This window comes from Bufo gargarizans, chromosome 4, assembly GCF_014858855.1.
Source record: "Bufo gargarizans isolate SCDJY-AF-19 chromosome 4, ASM1485885v1, whole genome shotgun sequence".
In the NCBI taxonomy this organism is placed as follows: domain Eukaryota; kingdom Metazoa; phylum Chordata; class Amphibia; order Anura; family Bufonidae; genus Bufo; species Bufo gargarizans.
Window position 1 is genome coordinate 504844320 of NC_058083.1, and position 24982 is coordinate 504869301.

Here is a 24982-nt window from a genome sequence, read left to right on the forward strand (position 1 = left end):
GTGATGGTATACCTTAACTATCGTTTGCTATTTGTGGTATCAGGTTTTTATCAGCCTTAGGTTACCACATTATATAACCTACACAATATTGGGCAATATGATATAATTCATGCTATACCTCTCTGAGAATTGAATCAATATTTGCTGATAGATGTATTAAGATAGGTGGTACATGCTGCCCATAACCTAGGGGGAATATATTTCATAGCACTCGTCTGCATCGCTTTTATTATGTCGTATTGTCATTTTGTATACTATTTGGAATGATCATAATAGAGTAGATTTCTTATATTACATGTGTGGTTCATTGCTCTTGGTTGGTTTTGTGATTATGGTTCTACACATGATTTGTAGGTATATGTTTGCTGTCTTTTGGTTTTCTTACTTCTAAAAAATGCCAGATACAGTCATATAACGGTCAGATATAGTTCTATCGCTTATGTATGGCAGCTTATTCTGGAAAGCTATGTGGAAGTTTAGGTATGCTTTTAATTATAAAATTTTAGCTTCCTACAACCACCACTAGAGGGAGCCTATGAGCTTACTGCATACTGTTTATACAGTGGTCTTAATAATAAAAGAGTACGAAGTAAGCTCCCCCTAGTGGTGGTTGCGGCTAAACAGAATGTTCTTATTTAGGGACCATTCACACAAAATTGCAGAATAGATGCTGACCCAGAAATACGGTCGTGTGAATGGACCCTTAATTCCACATCAATGCAGGGAATTTGGTGCCCAACTACTATAAGAACATATAAAAAAAAATTAATCATCACAGAATTAGGGATCTAAATTAGCAAATTGTGAATTTACAATTACATTGTCAGTGCATTCACTTATTACTATTACATTCAGTAGAGAGTCATAAATTAAGGCAGCAGTGATCAATTACTTTGGCCTCAGGACACGTCCCATGTAAACCAAAGCATGGATATCTTCACATGACGCCTCAGAAGCTTCACAGAGGTTTTTTTTTTCCCAATCCCAATGGTAAATCCATAAGAGAAACATTGTTAAAGGAATAGTCCAGATGCGGATGGGAATCATCGAGGTAAGCAGCCAGCTAAGGCATCTGTCATTCTGGGCACAGTCACAAAGTTCACCGGGCAGTGGAGATAAGGACATATCTGTTCATGGTCCTTTAAGACCTGGCTTAGATGTTTGAGTTCATCAGTGAGTTTCCCAATCTCCTTTTTCAGTGAAGAGTTTTCTTGCTCCAGACATTCATATTCCTGTTACAGGGTGAAAAATATTATAATCATTTACAATCCAACAAACTAACAAATATAATACAGCTATATATACTTGTTGTGGTGCCCCCTGGTGTTCTTTGGATAGCCTCACAAAAGATCCTCCTACCGTGTCCATTGGTGGTAAGAAAAAAACTGATTCTTCTACCCTGATCTGCACAATAGCAATTATCCCTCTGCCGCCCGTGTACAAGAGGATCTAGGTGGTCGGACTTACAGTAGCTACTGAGCATGTGCGACCAACAGCACCAGGCACATTAAGTGGACGATCTGAGAGGGAATCAAAAGAACAGCATGCGGCATCATAGCCAGTACATAACTGCAATTTCTAGACATGTTTTTTTTTAACTCCTTAATGACCAGACTTGAAAGGGCCTTAACTTGCCTTTTCGCTTTTGTCGGTCTGCATTTTCACAGGAAACATTTTTATTTATTTTGTTCACTAACGTATGAGGCCTTGTTTTACGTGTGAGAATTTTAAAAAAAAATTCTCCACTGTGTGGAGGTACTTTTGATTAGAGTATAACATCAGTTTTTTTGCAACATAAATATAGAAAAAAGCAATTTTGTATTTTTTATACTGGTTACATTTCAGATTATTAAGGTTTAGTTTTTTGTATCTATCTGTCTTGTCTTTAGGTCGTTTTATCATATCTTAGGGTACTTTCACACTAGCGTTTTTCTTTTCCGGCGCTGAGTTCCGTCCTAGAGGCTCAAATCCGGAAAAGAACTGATCAGTTTTATCCTAATGCATTCTGAATGGAGAGTCAGTCCTTCAGGATGCATCAGGATGTCTTCTGTTCAGTCTTTTTGACTGATCAGGCTTTTCAGAAAAACGTAGCATGCAGTATTTTTACCTCCGGCCAAAAAGCCTGAACACTTTGACTGAACGCCTGATCAGGCTTTTTTCCCATTGACTTGCATTAACGCCGGATCCGGCCCCGTGTGTTCAGTCAAACCGGATCCGGCTTTTGCATGTTAAACCCGAAAAATGTGAAAAAAAAGTTAAAGTCCATAAATGGCGGATCCGTTTTTTCCAATGCATTTTTCCATTGTGATCGAAAGCCTGATCAGGATTCAAATGTAATCCGTTTTCACACGTTTTTCCGGATCCGGCGGGCAGTTCCGGTGTCGGAATAGAACGCCGGATTAAAACAACGCTAGTGTGAAAGTAGCCTACTAAATTGCCTCATTTGGTGTGTTTTTTTGGTTAGTTTTCTTTTTTTTTAAATTATATTCTTTATTACTTTATTAACTTTTGCCTATATTTTGTTACATAATATGTCCCCCAAGACCTCAGGGGGGCATCCATTTTTTTGTGCTTTTTTTATTGTGCAGTTTTTTTACTGAAACTGGGGAATCTATAGGATAGTCATTGGCAGATATGTGCCGTTCCCTCCTTTGGGACTCGCTCCTATCTCCAGAGCATGGCTCCCGAAGTGAATAGCGAGCAGCCGCGCATGGACACACACCCTCTGTCAACAGCTGTGGGGCTTTCGAAAATAGCAGAGTTCTGGCTAGGCTAGCACAACTTGCTCTACATTCAGCACGATGCGACTTTTGAAGATAGCACAGTGCGCTCGATCGGATATTTTTGGAACTCCCATAGTGATGAATGGAGAGCACGTCATACGTGCACGGTGTACTCTTCTTCATTTCAGGGGACTCATTCTCTAGATAGGAGAAGGTCCCAAAGGTGGGACCTGCATCTATCTGACAATGATGGCATACTCTAGCGATATGCCATTGATGTTCCAGATCGGCTGACCCCTTTAAGCTGTTCTTTTATAAGCCCATATGCTGCTCTGAGAATTTAAAACTGTCGGATGACCCCTTTAAGACACTTGTATTTGTATACTGCATAATCAAAGGGCATTATTTGACGGCATTATGCTTAATGAAATTAGTAGAAAAACTGTCTGAAACGGCAGCTGAGGAGTCCTACTGGTCAATATAATCAACATCAGGAGTGGGCACTTATCACGGCTACACCCCCCCCCAGTCCTATCCATATACTGGAACATGTGTCAGTGTTACTTGGCACCAATATCACTTTTTAGCAGATTTTGCTTTTACTTTCATAATCACTTCCCACCTACTAGTTCACATTTACACATATTCTTTTGGAGAAGTAATCTGCGGGTGTAACCAGCTCCAGGGGATTGACCAATGTAATGCATTAGCACAGTAATACATTAGAGAGGGGTCGCTTGCTGAAACAGGGAATGTACAGAACAGAAGTAATATTACATTGCAGGAAATGCTTGGGCCAAGAACTATGGGGGTCATTTATTAAGCTGAAATACGCCTATATTAAAAAAAAAATTGTTCAAAAATTTGCTGTGGGGCCTAGTCATTTCTTTTTACACCACTGGACGCGCACCACCTAATCAATAAAAAATAGCATACAGGTAACGTCCAGCATGTCATAAAGGCAATGTAGTAACACCAAAGAAGAAGAGAAAAAACATGCAATATTATGGATGCACTCTGTTAAAAAATATCAACTTTTTTGGGTCACTTAAAAATACTGAGTCTGAGAAAGCTGCACAGAACCGCAAGCGGCGATTTGTGTAGAGTTTAGCCCTATAGCAATGCAAGGGAGCCCGCACCCCTTATTTTGGACATTCTTCCAGATTGTATATAGTACACAATTAGTACCTTGACTGGCACTATATAGTAATGTTTGCACATTGCGGTCTTATCATGGTTATTAATAATATTATTTTTTTGTACAATTGGATCATGTTTTTTTTTTTATCTGTATGAGATCATGGTTATCTATTGTTATTTGTGTACTTCGATCAAGTCATTTAATTTTTACTTCCTGGATATTGTCCTTATGTTATATTGATTATAATCAGAGATTTTTGGGCATACCCTTGTTGCTGTTTTTCTGGGGGGGCTTCCCTAATTATAAGTACCCCAGTGTTTTTCTTCCATTTTCCCTTTTCTTCCCTTTGTGAAATGTTTTTAAAATGTAACTGTCGTTTCATTTTTTTATTCCCTAATGGTATAGTACACCCTGCTGTATAAGTGCTTTTGTGATTTAAAATTTGATCATTTACAGTTTTACCTGCTAATAACTCCCACAAATGCATGCTACTTTCCTATTCAGCAGCTCTCATCTCACAGCGTTGCCATGTGCCGTCCGTCTTCTCAGTATTATAACAAGAGACGGACGAGCTCAGCCCTGACAGCCTGGAGCTGGGCTGAGGCAGAAAGTGGAGGGGGGGGGGGGGCTGATTTAGATGGTGATATCCTCTCAATGGTAGCAGCTAGAAATATGCATCTGGTCTTGTTTGAAAGCTGTCCAGGCTTCCATACAAGACCATAATGACAGCTCTAGTCCAAGCAACAGAGGAGAAATCACTGTTAGAAATAGAGTCGGGAATAATCGCGGGTAAAATCTGCTTTTACTTTCAGCTTCATTCACAGCATCCCGATTTCTATCATTGATATCTTCCCCTGTACTGAACACATTTATGTCATTCTGGTATTTTCTGAAAGCTTGGACAATATAAAGCCCATATTTCTAGCTGGTACCAAACCAGAGATCTAAGCAGTTAAAGCAGCCCCCCCCCCCCCTCCCTGTCAGTCTGGAAGAGAATGAGGGACAGCTGGCTATTAAGAGGTTAAAAGAAATGCTTACTGATTTAATGTAATTGCAGGGCTTGTCTCTGGTTAGCTGTATGTGAGGATACACACTGCTCTGGGTACTGTGGGAAGTTATCTGCATTCTGATTGGTCCTGCTAGTTCATGTGAGGAGAGCAAGGGTTTATGGGAAGTGAGGGAAATACAGGATGGCCTTAAGGAAGGGCAAAGATCATCACAGGAAGAACAGCAGAGGCCATCTTAGGAAGTTGCTGAAATACAGACACAGGGAAATATGGTTGGTAAGGGCTGAATACAGACATCAGAAAGGTAAAATTAGCTGAAAAATGTAGCTTCATGATTATCTTCCCTTCAGCATCACATATGTTAGGAATTTCATTTTGGGTAGTGAAATGGCGGTTACACTTTAAGTATTTTTAATTGACCCAATAAATTTGGTATGTTTTAACGAAGTGCGTCCTTAATATCTTTTCTCTTATTTTTTGGTGTTACAGTAACTTAACTAGTGTATAGTCCCGAAAAGTAATACGTAGAATAAGTGCGGCTGGGCATGTGTGGTGGTGTAATGCCGCCGACGCGACGGCCTTTGCTTTGCCTGCTGCGGTCCTTGCGTTCCACCGTGGAACGCGGAAGATGCACCAGCTCCAGCTTGTGACGCGGCGACTGCGTTCCACGGTGGAACGCGGAAGTCATCCGGACCAATCAGAAGGTCCTCTTGTACTTCCTGGTTCTGATTTAAAGGGGCTGGTGAGGCGGCACGGCGTGCTGTGATTGTAGTCAGTTCGCCTGCTGCCTCACCACCTATGTACAGGACACCTGGGAACCGATCCTTGCACCACCAAACCCGCTCCGGCTACCACGCTATCATCTGCGGAACGGATCCGCACCACCACCGGACCCGCTCCAGCTACCACGCTATCATCTGCGGAACGGATCCGCACCACCACCGGACCCGCTCCAGCTACCACGCTATCATCTGCGGAACGGATCCGCAACACCACCGGACCCGCTCCAGCTACCACCTGAGGAACGGTTCCGCTCCACCACCAGACCCGCTCCAGCTACCCCGCTGCAATCCGGAGGACGGATCCGCTCAATACTCCAATCCTTCTCACCTCCGCAATACCATCTAGGAGACGGACCCACTCTGCCCTGAAGCTACAGTCCGCAGCGGAGTCTCCACTATCGCAAGGCCGCTGCCAACCGCAAGTACCCTCTCTGTCAGAGAGCACGTCTCCTTACATACAAAGGCTAAGATAACGGTGTAGGTTTCCTGCTGAGTGGCCTCTATTAACCCCGCGACACCTACCGCACACTAGTATACTAACCCCAACCCGCAGTCTATGAAGCAATAGTACTGTGCCGACCAGAGTTGTTTCCTTTTGACCACGTGATGGTAGAATCTCAAACTCGCCGTTAAGGTTGTGAGTGACGCCTGAGATTCATATCTGATTGGTCCTAATTAACATCCGCGGTTGAGATCCACTGTTGAAAAATTGTAGGCGTGACAGGTGGCTACTTCCCTTTCATGGATCATCTAGCCATTTATCAACGGCTAGTGACACTTTTGCTCCTCCTTTGTCATTTTTAGGTCTTTGTCTGCCTTCACAGCTAATTTCCTACAGTTCTAACGCATCTAAAATGAAAAATGCTGAAACCGAAAATCTGTTGTCATTTTATGTCTACTGATCCTATGCAGACCTGTGTGTCTCCATGGTAACAGACTACAAACTGGGTGTAGTCTGATCCTACGATCTTATTGCCATCTATCTGTCTACGACTTGCTAACCTACCAAATATGCGTAAGATGTAAGGGGAGAGACAGAAAGAGGTATAACTGAAGAATCAGACAACGCTGAGTTCGCAGTCTGTTACCATGGAGACACACAGGTCTACATAAGAGCTGTAGAAAGAAAAAAATGGGAGATTTTTAAGGAAGGCTGTAGAGCACCAGCCCCAATTGTTTTCTAACAACCGTACCCTCCACTCCAGTATGGAGTCATGTATACCCTCTTGGGTAGGGCTCAACAAGGGGAGGAAAGCTTCATTAGCAAATATAATATGATTAGTCCAGCCCCTGACTGGCACTTTCTATTGTAGTGCCTTGGAGATGCCAACCATGTGCCAATCAATAGAAATACTGCTGAAATTCCCTTTACCTCATGTAGCTTGTCAGCTTTTTGTGTCTGTTTTTTGCGGCTTCTCTGGGCGGCCACTCTGTTTTTTTCCCTTCTTCGTACTTTTCTGTTACATACGTCCGAGCCCTGGAAAGAGAGGCGGATTGTCTTACATACTTCTGTAAGTGTTCCCCATTCTCAAGATACTTACATAAAATACTCCCAAAATATAAATGTCAGTGGCTACAAAATCCAAAAAATAAACTGCAAATGTAGCAATATATACCTATTTGAAAATGTATTGTTTTTGGATTAGACCGTCATGGATCTTTATATTTAGGGTCAAGATAACCCTTTAAGACATTCAATAACAAATTTATTAAAAATGTACAGAGACGTGGCCAGCTTACCAGGACGTAAGATTCATGTTGCACAGCACGGATGTCCGTATGCTTGACGTGAAAAATATCCCCCCCAAAAAAAAGGTATCCAGCGTGCATAAAAGTCCATTGTAATTAAAACATCCTTCTGAGATGAACGTAGCATCAAGACAACATGTTTCCACCAAACATGGTCTTGCTGAATCGATTCGCTCATCTCTACTCAGGACCAACATTGATCAGAGTCTTATGCCCTATCTCCTGTGCTGTCAGTGTATATCTCAGGACAAATTCTTTAATTTTGTGTCATATTATAATCAGAAGAATCATTAAAGGATGGAAATCATTCAGTGTTTGTGTCTTCTTTTGGGGAACTTTTGGCATTTTACTAAATTATTTCTTAGCCTCTGAAGGTATAGGTATTAGCCTCAACTTTGGGGGACTCCGCGAGGTCTTGGAATCGACGGTCGCTAGGCCAGAGTCAGGAGGACTTCTGGGTCACAATCCCCCAAAAGGTACTGGACTTTGTTACAGCCTGGAAGTGCTGGATTGTTAGGCTGGGAAAAGCCGCATGTTCTTCCCGTGTGTGAACATGGTTTCAGTGAGGTAGGGAGTCCTGACGTTTAGTTAGAGCCCAGACGGGCAGGTGTTTTATTTGTATTGTTTGTTTTAGTTTTGCTGAGGTGCCAAATAAAAGCAATGTTTGGCCCCTAAACCTGTGGTCGATGAAGATCATTGTGAGAATGACCCCCGAATAAGAGGCGATCCCTTACAATATATATAGTATCAGCCGCTCTCAATTTATAAAATCCAGGGACAATAGACAGCAATCTCCTTCCCCGCTCCTGCTTACCTATATTTGTTAAATTGCTCCTGCTTGTTTTCAAGTATCGGCTATCCTGACATGTCTGCTTTAGTAATTACTAGTATTCATCATAAAATGACAATGGTAGAGTTCTTACAACAATACATTGTGCCATTCCTCTGGTATTCCACCTGGAAATGTATGACCGAACTGACAATTGGTTACTATTTATTCATATGTTTACAGGGAGAATAACTGAGGAATTGCACAAAATATGCTTCAGCTTTATAAATTTATTGAACATGTATTGACTTAAGCACTACAGAGGGTAGAGAAGGTGTCATTGATTTCTTTGCTGTGACTGCTGTCATATAAAGTAGAGCATGCATATGTTATGGTCAACGTAACTCCTTGTATCTTTCCAAGGAGACCTTGGTGGCATTATCATGGTCAGTGCTACAGGTTTGCAAGGTCTGGTTTCGTGCAGAATGCAAATATCCAAGATGAGAGTAGACTCGTTTGCTTATGATTAGTCAGCAAGTATTTTATCCCCAGAGCAGTGCAAGCTGTTATTCTCTGATATCAGGGGTTTTCAAACATGGCAAAAGACCAATAATACTGTAATAAGGTGTATGGATTACATCAGTTCCAGCGGCCGTTATAGCAAAAGTGACAACAGAGGAAGGGAAGCCATACTAAATATCTTAGAAAGTCACATAGTGACATCACAATAGGATGATGTGGATGCTGCTAATTAATTCACCCATTTGTCACAGCCTGATACAACAACAAAAATGATTGGGTGATTTTTGAATGATTTTAAATAAAGACCTTTTATTTGGGGTAGTAAAAGGGTTAATACCAGCATCCCTAGTGGTCTAGGGTAATTAAGGGATTAATGCCAGCTTTCCTGATGGTCTAAGTCAGGGATGTCAAACTTGTGGCCCTCCAGCTGTTGAAAAACTACAACTCCCATCATGCCTGGACATACTACAGCTATCAGGGAATGATGGGAGTTGTAGTTTTGCAACATCTGGAGGGCCATCAGTTTGACATCCATGGTCTAAGTACTGAGGGTGCCATTGCAAACTTCCTTAGTAGTCTAGTCTATTGAAAAGGTCAAGGTTAAAAATCCTGATCCACGACAGCAACATGTTAAATGTAAGCATCATTGGTGGTCTGGGACAGTGAAGTGGTTAATGTAAGCATCCCTGGTGTTTTAAGGCAGTGAACTGTTTAATTTAAGCATCTCTTGTGATCTAGGGCAGTGATGTGGTTAATGTAAGCATCCTTGGTGGTCTAGGGCAGTGATGTGGTTAATGTAAGCATCCTTGGTGGTCTAGGGCAGTGAAATGTTTAATGTAAGCATCCCTGGTGGTCTAGGACAGAGAGGTGGTTAATGTAAGAATCCTTGGTGGTCTAGGGAATGGAATTTTTTAATGTAAACCTCCCTGGTGGTCTAGGGCAGTAAAGTGGTTAATAAAAGTATCACTGGTAGTTTATTGTGATTTATGGCCTATCTTCAGCATTCTATGGCAATATGGGGTAAATGTAAGCATTCTAGGTGGTCTAGGGCAGTGAAGTAAGTGGTTAATATAAGCATCCCTGGTGCTCAACTACAGTGAAGTGGTTAATCTAAGCATCTCTGATGGTCTAGGGCATTGAAGTGGTTAATATAAATATCCTTGGTGTAGGGAATGTGTAATGTAGGGGCTAATATCAGCATTTATGGTGGTCTAGGGCATTTGAGGGTTAAACAAGTGATCGGCGGAGTTGGACCCAGACGATCTGATAATAGTAAAATAGTAAAAATCAGACAACCCCTTTAATTTCAGTATCCCTGGCAGGGAAGAAAAAGAACATTTCATTGGCCTCCTTACTTCACAACACTGAGCTAAAGAGCTGCCTCATCCCTCTCTCTGCTCTGCTTGTCAGGGATTATGATCCTGAATACAGCTGATAAGATCTTCAGCTGAATCTTTGTAGGAATGGAGCTCATGAGGAGACATGAAGTACAGAGAGGAGGTTGGGATGTGGATAATAAGCAGCAGCTCTTGTATGCAGTCTCCATTACCACAGTCTGTCCTGTCCGTTCTCTCTGTACTTCATGTCTCCTCATGGACTCCATTCCTACAGAGATTCTGCTGAAGGTCTTATCAGCTGTATTCAGGATCATAATCCCTGATGAGCAGGCCGGCCGTCAGCTCAGCTATTATGCAGCATCACCTCTGGCACTCGTGTTCCTCCCTTGTTATTAATGAATTGTATACTATTATGTATTGAGCCTCATGTGGGCATTGATATGTTATTATGTACAGTACATGCACATTACATGGAATTATGTACCTTATAGGGGAGGAGCTATGAGTGCCGCAGTTGTGCTGCGGTGGTTGGGCTGTGTCCTAGCCCACTTCCTGGGGCTAGCTACCACCTCAGCTATCATGCGGTATCGTCTCTGGCACTCGTGTTCCTCCCCTGTTATTAATGCACTTTATATTATTATGTATTGAGCCTCATGTGGGCATTGATATTTTATTATGCACACCATATGCACACTATATCGAATTATGTATTTTATGGGGGACGGGCCTTGGATGCCATGGTTTGCTGCGGTGGTTGGGTCGTGTCCTAGCCCCTTTCCCGGGGCTGGCCACTGCCTCAGCCATCATGCAGTATCACCTTTGACACTCGTGTCCCTCCCTTGCTACTAATGCACTTTATACTACTATGTGTCGAGCCCTATGTGGGCACTGATATTCTATTATGTACACCAGGCATCCTTAAACTGCGGCCCTCCAGCTGTTGCAAAACTACAACTCCCAGCATGCCTGAACAGCCTACAGGTATCAGCCTACAGCAGGGCATTGTGGGATTTGTAGTTTTACAACAGCTGGAGGGCCGCAGTTTGAGGATGCCTGATGTACACTATATGCAGATTATATTGAATCATGTATTTTTTAGGGGATGGGCCTTGAGTGCCACAGTTGTGCTGCGGTGGTTGGGTTGTGTCCTAGCCTCTCTTGGGGCTGGCCACCGCCTTAGCTATCTTGGCAGAAAGAGAAAAACTAAAAAATATAGTGGCAATTCTGGAGGAGCTGCTAAACCCCTGACACTGTGGCGTGTCTTTTATTGGGGGAGCAGCCCGACCGCATGTGGACCGCAGTAATCGACTAACCCCAGCAAATTATGCATACAATGGAGGATGTCGGCGCGGTCCACATGCACCACAAGAGCAAACTACACAGAATGTAGCAATTAATCATATAAAACACAGAGAGAGAATGCACCAAACAGATGTAACACTGACTATGCTGGCAAGACATAAATGCAGGTATTAAAAGCTGAGACTTTTGCCAATATATTCCAGTCATGCAGATATCGGGGCCCATCATGCACCACGTCACGGTTCTCAGCATGGCAAGGGGTCCTAACCGCTGCTCTAACTGTGGTGTGAACACGGTCTGAAGGTGATATAATTCTATAATAGCTATCTTGCGGTATCACCTCTGGCACTCGTGTTCCTCCCTCGTTATCTATGCACTTTATATTATTATGTATTGAGCCTCATGTGGGCATCGATATTCTATTGTGTACACTATATGCACATTATATTGAATTATGTACTTTATAGGGGATGGGTCATGAGTGCCACAGTTGTGCTGCGGTGGTTGGGTTGTGTCCTAGCCCCTCTTTTTTGGGGCCGGCCACTGCCTCAGCTGCTATGCAGTGTCACCTCTGGCACTCGTGTCCCTCCCTTGTCACGTATGCACCTTTTTAGTGTTATGTATCGAGCTTTATGTGGACATTTTATTCATGGACACTGAATGCACTTGATATCATTATGCAGTTATTATTGTGAGATCCAACATAGTATGAATTATATTATGAATTATAGTATGAAATGTGTTATGCCTCTTAGTAGGGACTGTGCCTTTAATCATATACTGTATACCTAATGGCCATCACAACTTTGGTTATGTTATCTACCTATATATCGATAAACATGACGACTTTGATATGTCCGGGCGAGTTGAATACTAACTATGTAAAACATGGGCCCAATATAGAACACTGTTATGGAGTGGAATATCTAGTATTATCTATTATTGAGATCCAGCTATGATGCGGGACGAATGGGAGTCGATTGTCCAATGGCCAAGTGTTTGCGGGTCACATGCGTTCCAATGGGTCGCGGCTCCACGCATGCACTGTCCGGGTCCATCTCGACACGCTCCGTTACGTCATTACACGGTGCGTGGACGCGCTGAGAGATGGCGCCGTACATCATGATGCTGTCGCGCCCGTTCGGTTGGAGCACAGGTGTCCGCAATCCAGGTACCTTACCCACTTATGTTACCAGTATATATACCCTGCTCTTTCATTTCTTCATACCTCCCGACGAAGCCGCTGAGGTGAAACGCGTGTCGAGGTCTTGCGCTTAGGGCTTGTATATCCATCTGTTCGTCCCAGGTTTTAAGTGTATATTGAGACATCAATTTAGACACTGCCCTATACAGCTTCCATATTGGGCCTATGCTATTGATTAGGCGATACAGACACATAATTGTGTGCCTGTGTGTAGAATAGGCTGTGGATATTTTGGTACCAGGCACTATATATATTCATGTTGCTGATGGTTGCCATGGATGTTGGCTGTGGACCGCATTAACATCCATGGATTTCTTTTGAGGTAAATTGCAGTGTATTGTGCAATTCCCCATCGGGGTGTGGATCTGGTATGCTAAACACCTCTTTGGTGTATATTGGATGTTTGCGTGTCACAGTACGAAGCTAGTACCCGATAAGTGCTTATCAGCCTTGTGGGGATACATGATAGTCCAGTGGTATATATGCCCTTTGCTTCTCTGTATAACTTTTTCCATCTTGCCCTTTCTCTCCATATTTTATATATAATAAAGTGATATGAATTTGGATATATTATTTCCACTGGCTTTTTTGTTATGACAGAGAGGAGGCAGCTCTTTAGCTCAGTGTTGTGAAGTAACTTGTCCTCTTGTGTGATTAGGACAGTTTCTGTGTGTACTAATAGGATGGCGGCCATTTTATTTCTCCTAATGATTGCTCCCTAGACAAAACGATGCATTATAACTAATGAAATTATAACTCATTCTCCTTGACCTTTCTGCAGCTTTTGACACTGTAGACCACCATCTCCTACTCGCCATGCTCCAATCCATCGGCCTAAAGGACACCGCCATCTCCTGGTGTTCTTCCTATCACTCTGCTTGCCCTTTCAGTGTATCATTCGCTGGCTCCACTTCCTTACCTCTCCCCCTCGCTGTTGGAGTTCCTCAGGGTTCAGTCCTAGGCCCTCTTCTCCCTGTACACAGCACCATCAGCAGATTTGGCTTCCAGTACCATCTCTGCTGATGACACACAACTGTACACCTCATCCCCTGACATCACACCTGCAGTATTACAGAACACCAGCGACTGTCTCTCTGCCGTCTCTAACATTATGTCCTCTCTCTATCTGAAACTAAATCTTTTAAAAACTGAACTTCTTGTGTTCTCTCCATCTACTAACCTACCTAAACCTGATGTCTGCCTCTCGGTGTGCAACACCGTCATCAGTCCTGGGCAGCACGCCCACTGTTTCGGGGCGACTTTTGATACTGATCTTTCTTTAACCCCCTATATTAATCTCTCTCCCGCTCATGTCGCCTGCACCTCAAAAACATCTCTAGTATCCGCCCCTTTCTCACTATGGAAACAACAAAAACTCTCATTGTTGCCCTGATCCACTCCCGCCTTGATTACTGCAACTCACTATTAATCGCCCACCCCCCTCACCAGACTCTCCCCTCTCCAATCTATTCTTAATGCAGCCGCCAGGGTCACCTATCTGTCCAACCGCTACTCTGATGCCTCCGCCCTGTGTCAGTCATTGCACCGGCTGCCCATACACTATCGAATCCAATTCAAACTGCTCGTCCTCACCCACAAGGCCCTCCACAGTGCTGCACCACCCTACATCTCTCCCCTCATCTCTGTCTACCACCCTACCCGTGCCCTCCACAGTGCTGCACCACCCTTCATCTCTCCCCTCATCTCCGTCTACCACCCTACCCGTGCCCTCCACAGTGCTGCACCACTCTTCATCTCTCCCCTCATCTCTGTCTACCACCCTACCCGTGCCCTCCACAGTGCTGCACCACCCTTCATCTCTCCCCTCATCTCCGTCTACCACCCTACCCGTGCCCTCCACAGTGCTGCACCACCCTTCATCTCTCCCCTCATCTCTGTCTACCACCCTACCCGTGCCCTCCACAGTGCTGCACCACCCTTCATCTCTCCCCTCATCTCCGTCTACCACCCTACCCGTGCCCTCCACAGTGCTGCACCACCCTTCATCTCTCCCCTCATCTCTGTCTACCACCCTACCCGTGCCCTCCACAGTGCTGCACCACCCTTCATCTCTCCCCTCATCTCTGTCTACCACCCTACCCGTGCCCTCCACAGTGCTGCACTACCCTACATCTCTTCCCTCATCTCCGTCTACCACCCTACCCGTGCTCCCCGTTCAGCCAATGACTTACGACTGACTTCCACAAAAATCCAAACCGCTGTCTCCCGGCTCCAAGATTTCTCCGGAGATTTAATCACAACATGCACAGTTTTAAGCGTTCGCTAAAACACATCTTTTCAGGGTGGCCTATGACCTCCCTTGATCTAACCTCCCATAGCCTATTTATCATTCCCTGAAGCTGAGCCTCCTCTGCGCCCAGAAGCACTTTGTATATTGGCTGCTGACCGGCTCATGTGGCCTTATATCTGCTCCCCTATTCTCCCAAGATGGCTGGACTATCGTACATAACAAGCACTTCTACCTTTTGTGTCTCCCCTATCCCCTCAGATTGTAAGCTCTTGCGAGCAGGGCCCTCATTCCTCTTGTTGTAATATTCGACTTCTCTGTTACTATGTTATTTATGACTGTCTGAATTGTAAGGCGCTGCGGAATATGTTGGCGCTATATAAATAAAGATTAATATTATTATAATGAAAGGTAATTGGGAATATATTTATAATAAAGTAATAATTAAGTATTTTCCTTTTCTTAATTCCCGGAGAACCCTTTTAAAGGGAACCTGTCACCTCCAAAAGTGATATAAAACTGCCAGCATTACCTTATAGCAGCCCCCAGTCTGTTATTGATCATGTGTGTGAGACAGAAATTCGTCAATCCATACTTGTGAAAAACGCTTTTTTAATCTCCCTGAGCGCTCTGTTTGCAGTGAGCTTAAAGTCAGGGGGGCAGCGGCCTCCTTGCTTCAAGTCAAGCAATGCCCGCCTCTTACCCGTCCCCTCCTGACTATGATTTACATATTTACCATCCCTTGGTCCCGTCTCAGGCTCCCGCAGTCAGCCGGGCATGATTTTGTAACGGCGCATGCGCTGGCCGGCGTGCGCGCGCCGGCAATGATCAGCGTGCGCGCTCGCGAGTTATATTCACAGCGCGAGCCGGCCGCCACATGCGCAGTGAGCTCCCTCCCTCTACAACTCCCACAATGCCCTGCTGTAGGCTGTTCGGGCATGCGGGGAGTTGTAGTTTTGCAACAGCTGGAGGGCCGCAGATTGAGCATGCCTGCTCTATAGCTACCTATATGTATGCAGGGGACTTGGAGCTCTGTATAAGGAAAATGGAACCAGATTGCTATAAAGATGTATTAAGAAATGAGAAAGCCTAGAGAATGGTGCTGAATGGTGGACATTCCATTTGAGTTTCACAATTCTTTTATTTTTGTTGTTTTTTGAGCTTCACTTGAATCGTCAGTATCTGATTACAGAGAATCGTATTCCTTTTTCGCAGGAACCAAACATGAAAGCAGCAGATCTGTTAGAGGAGGAGGCAGCGACGGCAACCTCAGGAGGCTGAATGAGAACAGTTTGTGGTGCGGAGGGGACGGTCCCAGCACCTGTTAGACAGATTTAATCTTTGAAACTGAGATCATTCATAGAAATAAGTGCGCACATGGAAAGTGGTGGATTCAAGGAAGAGATAACGCTGTTAGCTGTAAGAAGTAGATGTCGACGGCTTCTGAAGAATTATGTGACGTGATTCTTATCTGTACTACTCCTGAAGTCTTACAATGCAGTTCCTAAAGGGGTTGTCTCATCTGAGACGTTGCTGGCATATCGCTAGGATATGCCACCAATGTCAGATAAAAGTGCGTCCCACATCTGTCTTCAGAACAGAACCCCCCGAAGTGGACAGAGAGCAGCCACAAAGGCGATACCACCCTCCCTTCATTTCTATGGGACTGCGGAGAATAGTCGAGTGCTAGCTCAGCTGTCTCTGGCAGTCCCATGGAGGTGCATGGAGCAGCCGCCGTGCTCCGTTTATTTCTATTGGACTCCCGAAAATAGCCGAGTGTGCTCGCTTGGCTATTTTCTGAACTGCCATAGTAATTAGTGGAGAGCACCATGCACTATGCTTCACTTTTGGGGCCCGTTCTGGAGACAGATGCAGGTCTCATAGGTGGGACCGACACTTATCTGACTTTGATGGCCTAGTGATATACCATCAAAGTCTGAGATGACACAACCACTTTTATATGAGGCTGGCACTGGCAGCAGCTGTATAGCATTGTTATTTAGGCACCGTATGGTACTTTTTGGGCACTCTTACTCAGTGTATGGTATGCTACTTGCTCACTGTACTGTATCATAGGAAAGCATAGGAGGCAGAAGGCAGAGTAGATTTTGATACAGTTTTGTGGGCATAGGCTGTCAGGGGGGAATGCAGCTTGGTCGCAGGAGTTCCACCGCACCGTAAGGCATTAACCTAACACTTAGTGAAGGGAGGGGGAGAGTCATAAACAGGGACAGAGCTATGACGGATCAGCAGCACCTATACATGGGTGAGAAATCTCTCCGCTATACAGTTTCAGCAGCAGCACCAGCTAGATGAAGGACTTACACACACTCTACAGAAGCAAGGTGGTTGGAAATTCGGAAGGTACTATTACACCAGCAGATGTCATACAAATCACGATAAACAATCAAAGATGTTTGCTTATTATACACATCGATAATCGTTCATACTTGCAGTCATCACTTGTTTGCTTTTAAATCGTTCATTGCTATTACATGTAAGGATGGGGGACAGATGCTTGGTCAGAAGGCCTGTGTTAGCGAGTAGGCGACTCCATATTATACAAAACGGATCTCTTAACGAGGAGCGATAATTTTTTAGCATGCTGAAAGATCACGATGGACGAGAAACAAGCAATTTGGCCGTAGCTATAGTGGAAGCAGGGCCTAAACTCAGAAGGGGCCCGCTGAGGAGGAGGACTGAGTGATTTTATTGTCAGGGCCCCCTCAACTGCTTTATACAATGGAAAATGAGTATAGATGGGTATGACAGGCACACTCTCATACGTTACTGCACGGAATAAATACAGAGGCAGTGCTGGGGTTTATAATTGTGTGTTTATTTATATCTAAATATTAAAAGTAGTTTTATATAAAAACAGTTATTATAAAAGCAATTTTTGGTAAATTTGTTGTTGGGGATTGGGAGTCTTCTTTCTCGAGTGGCTGTTCAGTCGGGATGTGCGAGGATGTGGTGTTTATTTGTTATGAAGGTTGGCTGGGGTGTAAGGTGTGTGGGGTACTTGTGCCGGGAGGTTGTTGATTGGGTATTAGGTGTGGTGTGTGACCTTGAGTGAGGATATGTGCGTATAAACACAAAAAAGGGGGGGGGGTTAGGTTTTCATTGTTTCCTCAGGATATTTGTCCTGGTAAAGGAATTCGTATGGCAGTCTTGTGATACTGTCACTACCATGTTTATGGCCGTGACTCCTTGGGAGCCGCATACAGTTGCCCGCGGTTTGGGTTGTTGTGTCAACCGCAGCTGGAGGCATTTTGCTGTTTGCCTCAGGTGCGGTTGCCGCGGACAACAGGTATGTGTGCGGTTGCCTTGGAGTTGTGTGCGTGTATGTATGCACTTTTGTATGTCTGGTGTGCACTGTGTTTTATGTTTGGTGTGCACTGACATCTTCCCTTCACTGTGGTTGCCCGTGGCAACGTTTGGTTGTATTGTGTACATGTGGTGGCAGTATCCCGGCCATGTCGTTGTCTGCGGCAACAGCCACAGTGTGTTCTCTGTGGACACTTTCCCTTTTAGTTGTCTTTCCCTTCCCTGGTGCTGGAAGGGTTAATTCCCTTCTGTGTCTGTGTGCACTGGGTGTGTCTGTGTGGGTGTGGCTACTTGGGCCTATTAAGCCTCAGTGTTTAGCACATGTCTGAGGGTTGCTTCAGCCATGCTTAGCTGGAGCAGCCTCCTGTGTTTTCCACCTGCCAGTGGGGCCACCCTTGTGGTCATAAGATTTATGTCACATAAAGTTTATGTCATGTTTATGTGTGATGTCTATTTGATGTTTTCCTTGTTTTTCTGTGCAGCTATGGATCTGGGTCCCTGTGTGTGGATGCGTTGTGATCTTCAGCTTGCCTGCACAGGGATCCAGTCAGCAAGGCTGTGGCAGGTAGGTGGAACTGGTTCAGTTCACCTGCCATATCCATAGATCTGTTTGTGTTTCCCCTTTTCCCTGCAGCTTGGCCAGTGAGACCCCTGTTCCTCCGTGTCTAGAAGGAACAGGCCGTCTTACCCTGACTCCTAGTCCAGGGACCGGTCGGAGGGTGAGTTAGGGATCCGAGGTTCCTGAGCATGGGTCCTCCTACCCTAAAGGTTGGCCCATGCAGCTAGGAGTTAGGGTCAGATTAGGGATGCGATTAGGAGGTGACCTGCTCCCTAATTCTGTCGTCCTGGCCGAGCAGGGGTTAACATCATCTGGCATCGCACGGCTGAGGGTTTTCCCCATCCTTAGCCGTGACAGATACTCATAAAAAGTCATAAAAGTGGTTCCATGTGTTGGAAAGAACTTGCAATGTGAAAAGTGAAAAAATTAAATAAAAATGCAATAAAAATATAAAAATAGAATTGGGGGTGATGTATACTTTCACTTTGAGTCGATAAAAAATGTGAAGTAGATCGTACTTTACCAATTTGCTGTGTTGTGTTCCGCTTGTTCGATCGCTTTCTTTGCCCTGCAAGGACCTACGAGGCATCCCACGTGGTCCGTTGCGGGTGTTTTGTGGCGTCCCAAGTGACAGGGCGGGGTAACACGTCACTCCTGGCGGTGGTTGCGATTGGTCCCAAAGTTTCCGGCGGGATTTCGCTTTTGGAGTGTAAAATCGCAATTGGTCATCCGCTTTCTGGTTCTTTCTGATTGGTTTTTACGTTTTTCGAAAGGTAATTCGAAAGATTTCCCAAAAAAAACTGATGTGGAAATTTGAATAAGAATGTATATGACGCGCGAGTTCCTTTACCAGACGCTTTCAATCTGCTCCTTCCTCAGTGGCTTGTAGTATTATACAATGACATTATATACAGTGACATGACATACAGTATATACATGTAGGAAACTGATGGAGCGGCTGCTGGGCCTGGTCTGAGAGAGCGATCTTGACTAGCCGAGGAGCGAGGGTTGCACGGGAGGAGGAGGCTGCTGTGGGAGTGGCCCATTAAAAAATCTGCTGTGGGGCCCAGTCACTTCTAGTTACGTCACTGAGCCTACGGTTAGTATGGCGTACAATTCCTATGTGGACACAACAACTACGGGAGTGTAATATTTATAGTCCTACATCCGGGGGTACAAGTTTATTTGGATAAAGCTTCTGAGGGGCACGACTTAGGGACATTGGTACCCAAGTAAAAATTGGGTACAGTTGCTATGAAGACACAACTATTTCTCATTTAGCCACAAATTTTATTTGCACACAGTTTCTACGAATGGTTTTCCTATGGGGTACGGTCACAATTTGGTGCAAATGTCTGGGAGGCTCAGTGGTTAGCAGCACAGGAGTTCTAGATTTGAATCTGACCAAAAACAATGACATCTGTATGATCTCCCTGTGTCTTTGTGTGTTCTCCATACAGAGAACAGATAGTGTGGGATAATTGGTTTCCTTTGCAGCAGCATTTCTAATATGTCAGCCCAGGATCTCCATGCTCTTGTGGATGTCTCACGTAGTCACTCTGAACGAACATAAGCGATGTGTCTTCATATTCAGCATCATTGATGGTGGCCAGGACCCAAAGCATGGCTGTATACTCATCTATTAGGGAAAGGGTCCAACAGTAGGGGGTTTATTTTTGCACTGGCCCCTAATTGGCTTAAAAAATAGCAATTAGGGGCCGTATGCAAGGCATTCAATGCATTCTGCGAATTCTAGTGGAAGACCATAGAGGGCACGTTAGACGAAGGGGGTTTCCCGCTCTGGACAATTGATATTGAATAGAAGGATCGCAGGGTGTCTTATTGCTGGGACCACCAGTGACCAGCTGTAATCTGTGGGAAAACTGGCTGCAGTTGTTCAATTCCCCTGCAGCGACAAGGAAAATCAATGGTCTGTCTGTATAATGCATGGATATGCTGGGTCTCCCAGAGGTGACAGTTTCTATAGCTGCACTCAACCCAATATATTTCGGCCCCGAACAGCAGAGCCCCTGCTATTAGGTCAGAATCTCCCAATATAGCATTTCTACACAGGTTTTCTATACCAGAGTAGGAATATGTTGGGCACATAAGAATCCTGCCCTAGTATAACACAAGAAATAAAAGAGTGACTTAGCGCCACCTGGTGGTTACAAAAGGGAATGCAAGGTTTCTATTAAATTGTGTTTTCACAATTTACTGCTCATGAAGAACACTGATGTGATATTATTGTCTCTGGGATTGCTTCCCAAATTCAAGTCAATCTTCCATTAAGTTGTGTCTTTAGGTAAAATAATGTATTACTCCAGTGCAGCGTTCAGACGTTACAATAGAAAAGCACCAGCATGGCACCTCACAGACTCAGGCCTGACCCCTAATATCTCTGCAATGGGGGGGTCAGGAGCCAAGACACTTATTGGGGTAGGAAGAAGCAGCAAGTTATGTGGGTAAAGTCCTTTTTTCTTACCCCAGGTAAGGGAATTATTTTCTTTAAAGAAAGTACTGCATGTTCTTCAGCATATAATTCAATAGAATGTAAGCATTCCGATACAAAACACCTCTAATATAATAAAGAACCAATATATACCATTAATGTAATATACCAATAACATAATACCAATAATACAAGTATATATACACTTGGCTCAGTGGTTAGCACTGGGGACCCAGGTCTGAACCCAACCAAGGACAACATCTGCATGGACTTTGTATGTTCTCCCCGTGTTCATGTGGGTTTCCTCCTACATCCAAACACATACTGATAGGGGACAGAGTGTGAGCCCCATTGGGACAGTGAGTGATTATAATGTCTGTAAAGCGCTGCGGAATATGTCAGTGCTATACAAGTGAGTAAAATAAATGTAACATTTACAATACCGCAATAAAATATAATGTAATGCAAACCATTACAATATACCACTGATATAATAAAATATGTTGTATAAGTAATGCATCATAATATACAAATAATATAATTTACCATTACTATATAATACCAATAACAATAATTTAAAAGTAATATAATATACCAATGATATACAATTAGTATAGCATACCATTACCATACCAGTAATGTAAAATAAAAGCAATATAATATACAACAAATATCCCATTAGTACAATATACCAGTAATATAAAATGCCAGTAATAATATATCATTAGTATAATATACCACTACTATACCAGCAATATAAAATAGCAGTATTATAATATACTAATAGTATAATATCCCAATACTATACCAATAATATACCATTAGTACAATATACCAATACTATACGAGTAATATAACATACCATTTGTATAATATACTAATACTATACCAGTAATATAATGTATCATTAGTACATCATACCAATACTATACCAGTTATATAATGTACCATTAGTATAATGTACCATTAGTATAATATACCAATACTATACGAGTAATATAACATACCATTTGTATAATATACTAATACTATACCAGTAATATAATATACCATTAGTACAATATACCAATACTATACGAGTAATATAACATACCATTTGTATAATATACTAATACTATACCAGTAATATAATATACCATTAGTACATCATACCAATACTATACCAGTTATATAATGTACCATTAGTATAATATACCAATACTGTACCAGTAATATAATGTATCATAAATATAATATACCAATACTATACCAGTAATAAAATGCACCATTAGTATAATAAACCAATACTGTACCAGTTATATAATATACCATAAGTACATCATACCAATACTGTAACAGTAATATAATGTATCATTAGTATAATATACCAATACCATACCAGTATAGTATAACAGTAACATAAAATGCCAGTAATGTCAACGGTAGAACGCAATATAATACAATATAGCAGCTATCTCATGTAATATAGCAGTATTATGATACCTGTGATACAACATACTAGAAGTATATACCTGAGATAGAACATCTGCCTCTGATCCAGACGTGTTGTGCGCACTTCTAGGGTAAGAACCGCTGGTGGACGGGGACAGCTGTGACATCCTGTGCAGACTGTGGAGCTCAGAAGTCAATGAAGCCACATAAGATGACTTAAGGACCAGTAGACCATGGGTGGGAGGAGACAGAGGTGGTGCCCACAAATAGTTATAGATGAGACTTCCAGGAAGATGTAAGACCAGCACCGAGATGAAGCCAGGGTCCTCAGTTAGAGACAGACAGCACACAGGCCACCCCTAAAATCCAGCCTGACACCTGTCCGATATGGTATAGTCCAAATTTAGCTCAATTTGTTAGAAAAATTTTTTGTAAAAAAGTCTGCTAGACTGTAAGAGCTGGCACCACCAGGAGGGCAGGAATGACTCCCTAACACCCCAACTCTGGAGGTCACAGGCAGCGCCCCAGGTCACGCAGAGCCTTGTCAGTGCGGCCGCTTCTTCTTCTTGTAATGAAGACTAGAGATCATTTCAAGTAAGTCACGTGGAGGAAACCACAAGTGTGAGTGACAGGGAACTGAGAGAACGGTGCTCAGCCTCCGCCATACCTCCAAGATAGCACAACTGTACACCCGGGGCAGCTCTGATAGCACAACTGTACACCCGGGGCAGGTCTGATAGCACAACTGTACACCCGGGGCAGGTCTGATAGCACAACTGTACACCCGGGCAGGTCTGATAGCACAACTGTACACCCGGGGCAGGTCTGATAGCACAACTGTACACCCGGGGCAGGTCTGATAGCACAACTGTACACCCGGGCAGCTCTGATAGCACAACTGTACACCCGGGGCAGGTCTGATGGCACAACTTTACACCCGGGCAGCTCTGATAGCACAACTGTACACCCGGGGCAGGTCTGATAGCACAGCTATACACCCGGGCAGGTCTGATAGCACAACTGTACACCCGGGGCAGGTCTGATAGCACAGCTGTACACCCGGGCAGGTCTGATAGCACAACTGTACACCCGGGGCAGCTCTGATAGCACAACTGTACACCCGGGCAGGTCTGATAGCACAACTGTACACCCGGGGCAGGTCTGATAGCACAGCTGTACACCCGGGGCAGCTCTGATAGCACAACTGTACACCCGGGCAGGTCTGATAGCACAACTGTACACCCGGGGCAGGTCTGATAGCACAACTGTACACTCGGGCAGGTCTGATAGCACAACTGTACACCCGGGGCAGGTCTGATAGCACAACTGTACACCCGGGCATCTCTGATAGCACAACTGTACACCCGGGCAGCTCTGATAGCACAACTGTACACCCGGGCAGCTCTGATAGCACAACTGTACACCCGGGCAGCTCTGATAGCACAACTGTACACCCGGGGCAGCTCTGATAGCACAACTGTACACCCGGGCAGGTCTGATAGCACAACTGTACACCCGGGCAGGTCTGATAGCACAACTGTACACCCGGGGCAGGTTTGATAGCACAACTGTACACCCGGGGCAGGTTTGATAAGACAACTGTACACCCGGGGCAGGTCTGATAGCACAACTGTACACCCGGGGCAGGTCTGATAGCACAACTGTACACCCGGGCAGCTCTGATAGCACAGCTGTACACCCGGGCAGGTCTGATAGCACAGCTGTACACCCGGGAAGGTCTGATAGCACAACTGTACACCCGGGCAGGTCTGATAGCACAACTGTACACCCGGGGCAGGTCTGATAGCACAACTGTACACCCGGGGCAGGTCTGATAGCACAACTGTACACCCGGGGCAGGTCTGATAGCACAACTGTACACCCGGGGCAGCTCTGATAGCACAACTGTACACCCGGGCAGGTCTGATAGCACAACTGTACACCCGGGGCAGGTCTGATAGCACAACTGTACACCCGGGGCAGGTTTGATAGCACAACTGTACACCAGGGCAGGTTTGATATGACAACTGTACACCCGGGGCAGGTCTGATAGCACAACTGTACACCCGGGGCAGGTCTGATAGCACAACTGTTACACCCGGGGCAGCTCTGATAGCACAACTGTACACCCGGGCAGGTCTAATAGCACAACTGTACACCCGGGGCAGGTCTGATAGCACAACTGTACACCCGGGCAGCTCTGATAGCACAACTGTACACCCGGGCAGGTCTGATAGCACAACTGTACACCCGGGGCAGGTCTGATAGCACAACTGTACACCCGGGGCAGGTTTGATAGCACAACTGTACACCAGGGCAGGTTTGATAAGACAACTGTACACCCGGGGCAGGTCTGATAGCACAACTGTACACCCGGGGCAGGTCTGATAGCACAACTGTACACCCGGGCAGCTCTGATAGCACAGCTG

The 24982-nt window shown here is 44.4% G+C and overlaps 1 protein-coding gene across 1 annotated transcript; it reads right to left on the bottom strand.

Annotated features, from left to right (window-relative positions):
* Positions 1–296: 296 nt before the first annotated feature.
* On the bottom strand, positions 297–23198 carry BATF3 (basic leucine zipper ATF-like transcription factor 3). The gene is made up of 3 exons (XM_044290749.1): positions 22634–23198; positions 7026–7130; positions 297–1232 (listed from the first exon to the last, which is right to left on the bottom strand). Exons 1-3 carry the CDS (start codon positions 22718–22720, stop codon positions 1044–1046), a joined length of 381 nt encoding a protein of 126 aa, XP_044146684.1. The 5' UTR covers positions 22721–23198; the 3' UTR covers positions 297–1043.
* Between the last annotated feature and the right edge of the window lie 1784 nt (positions 23199–24982).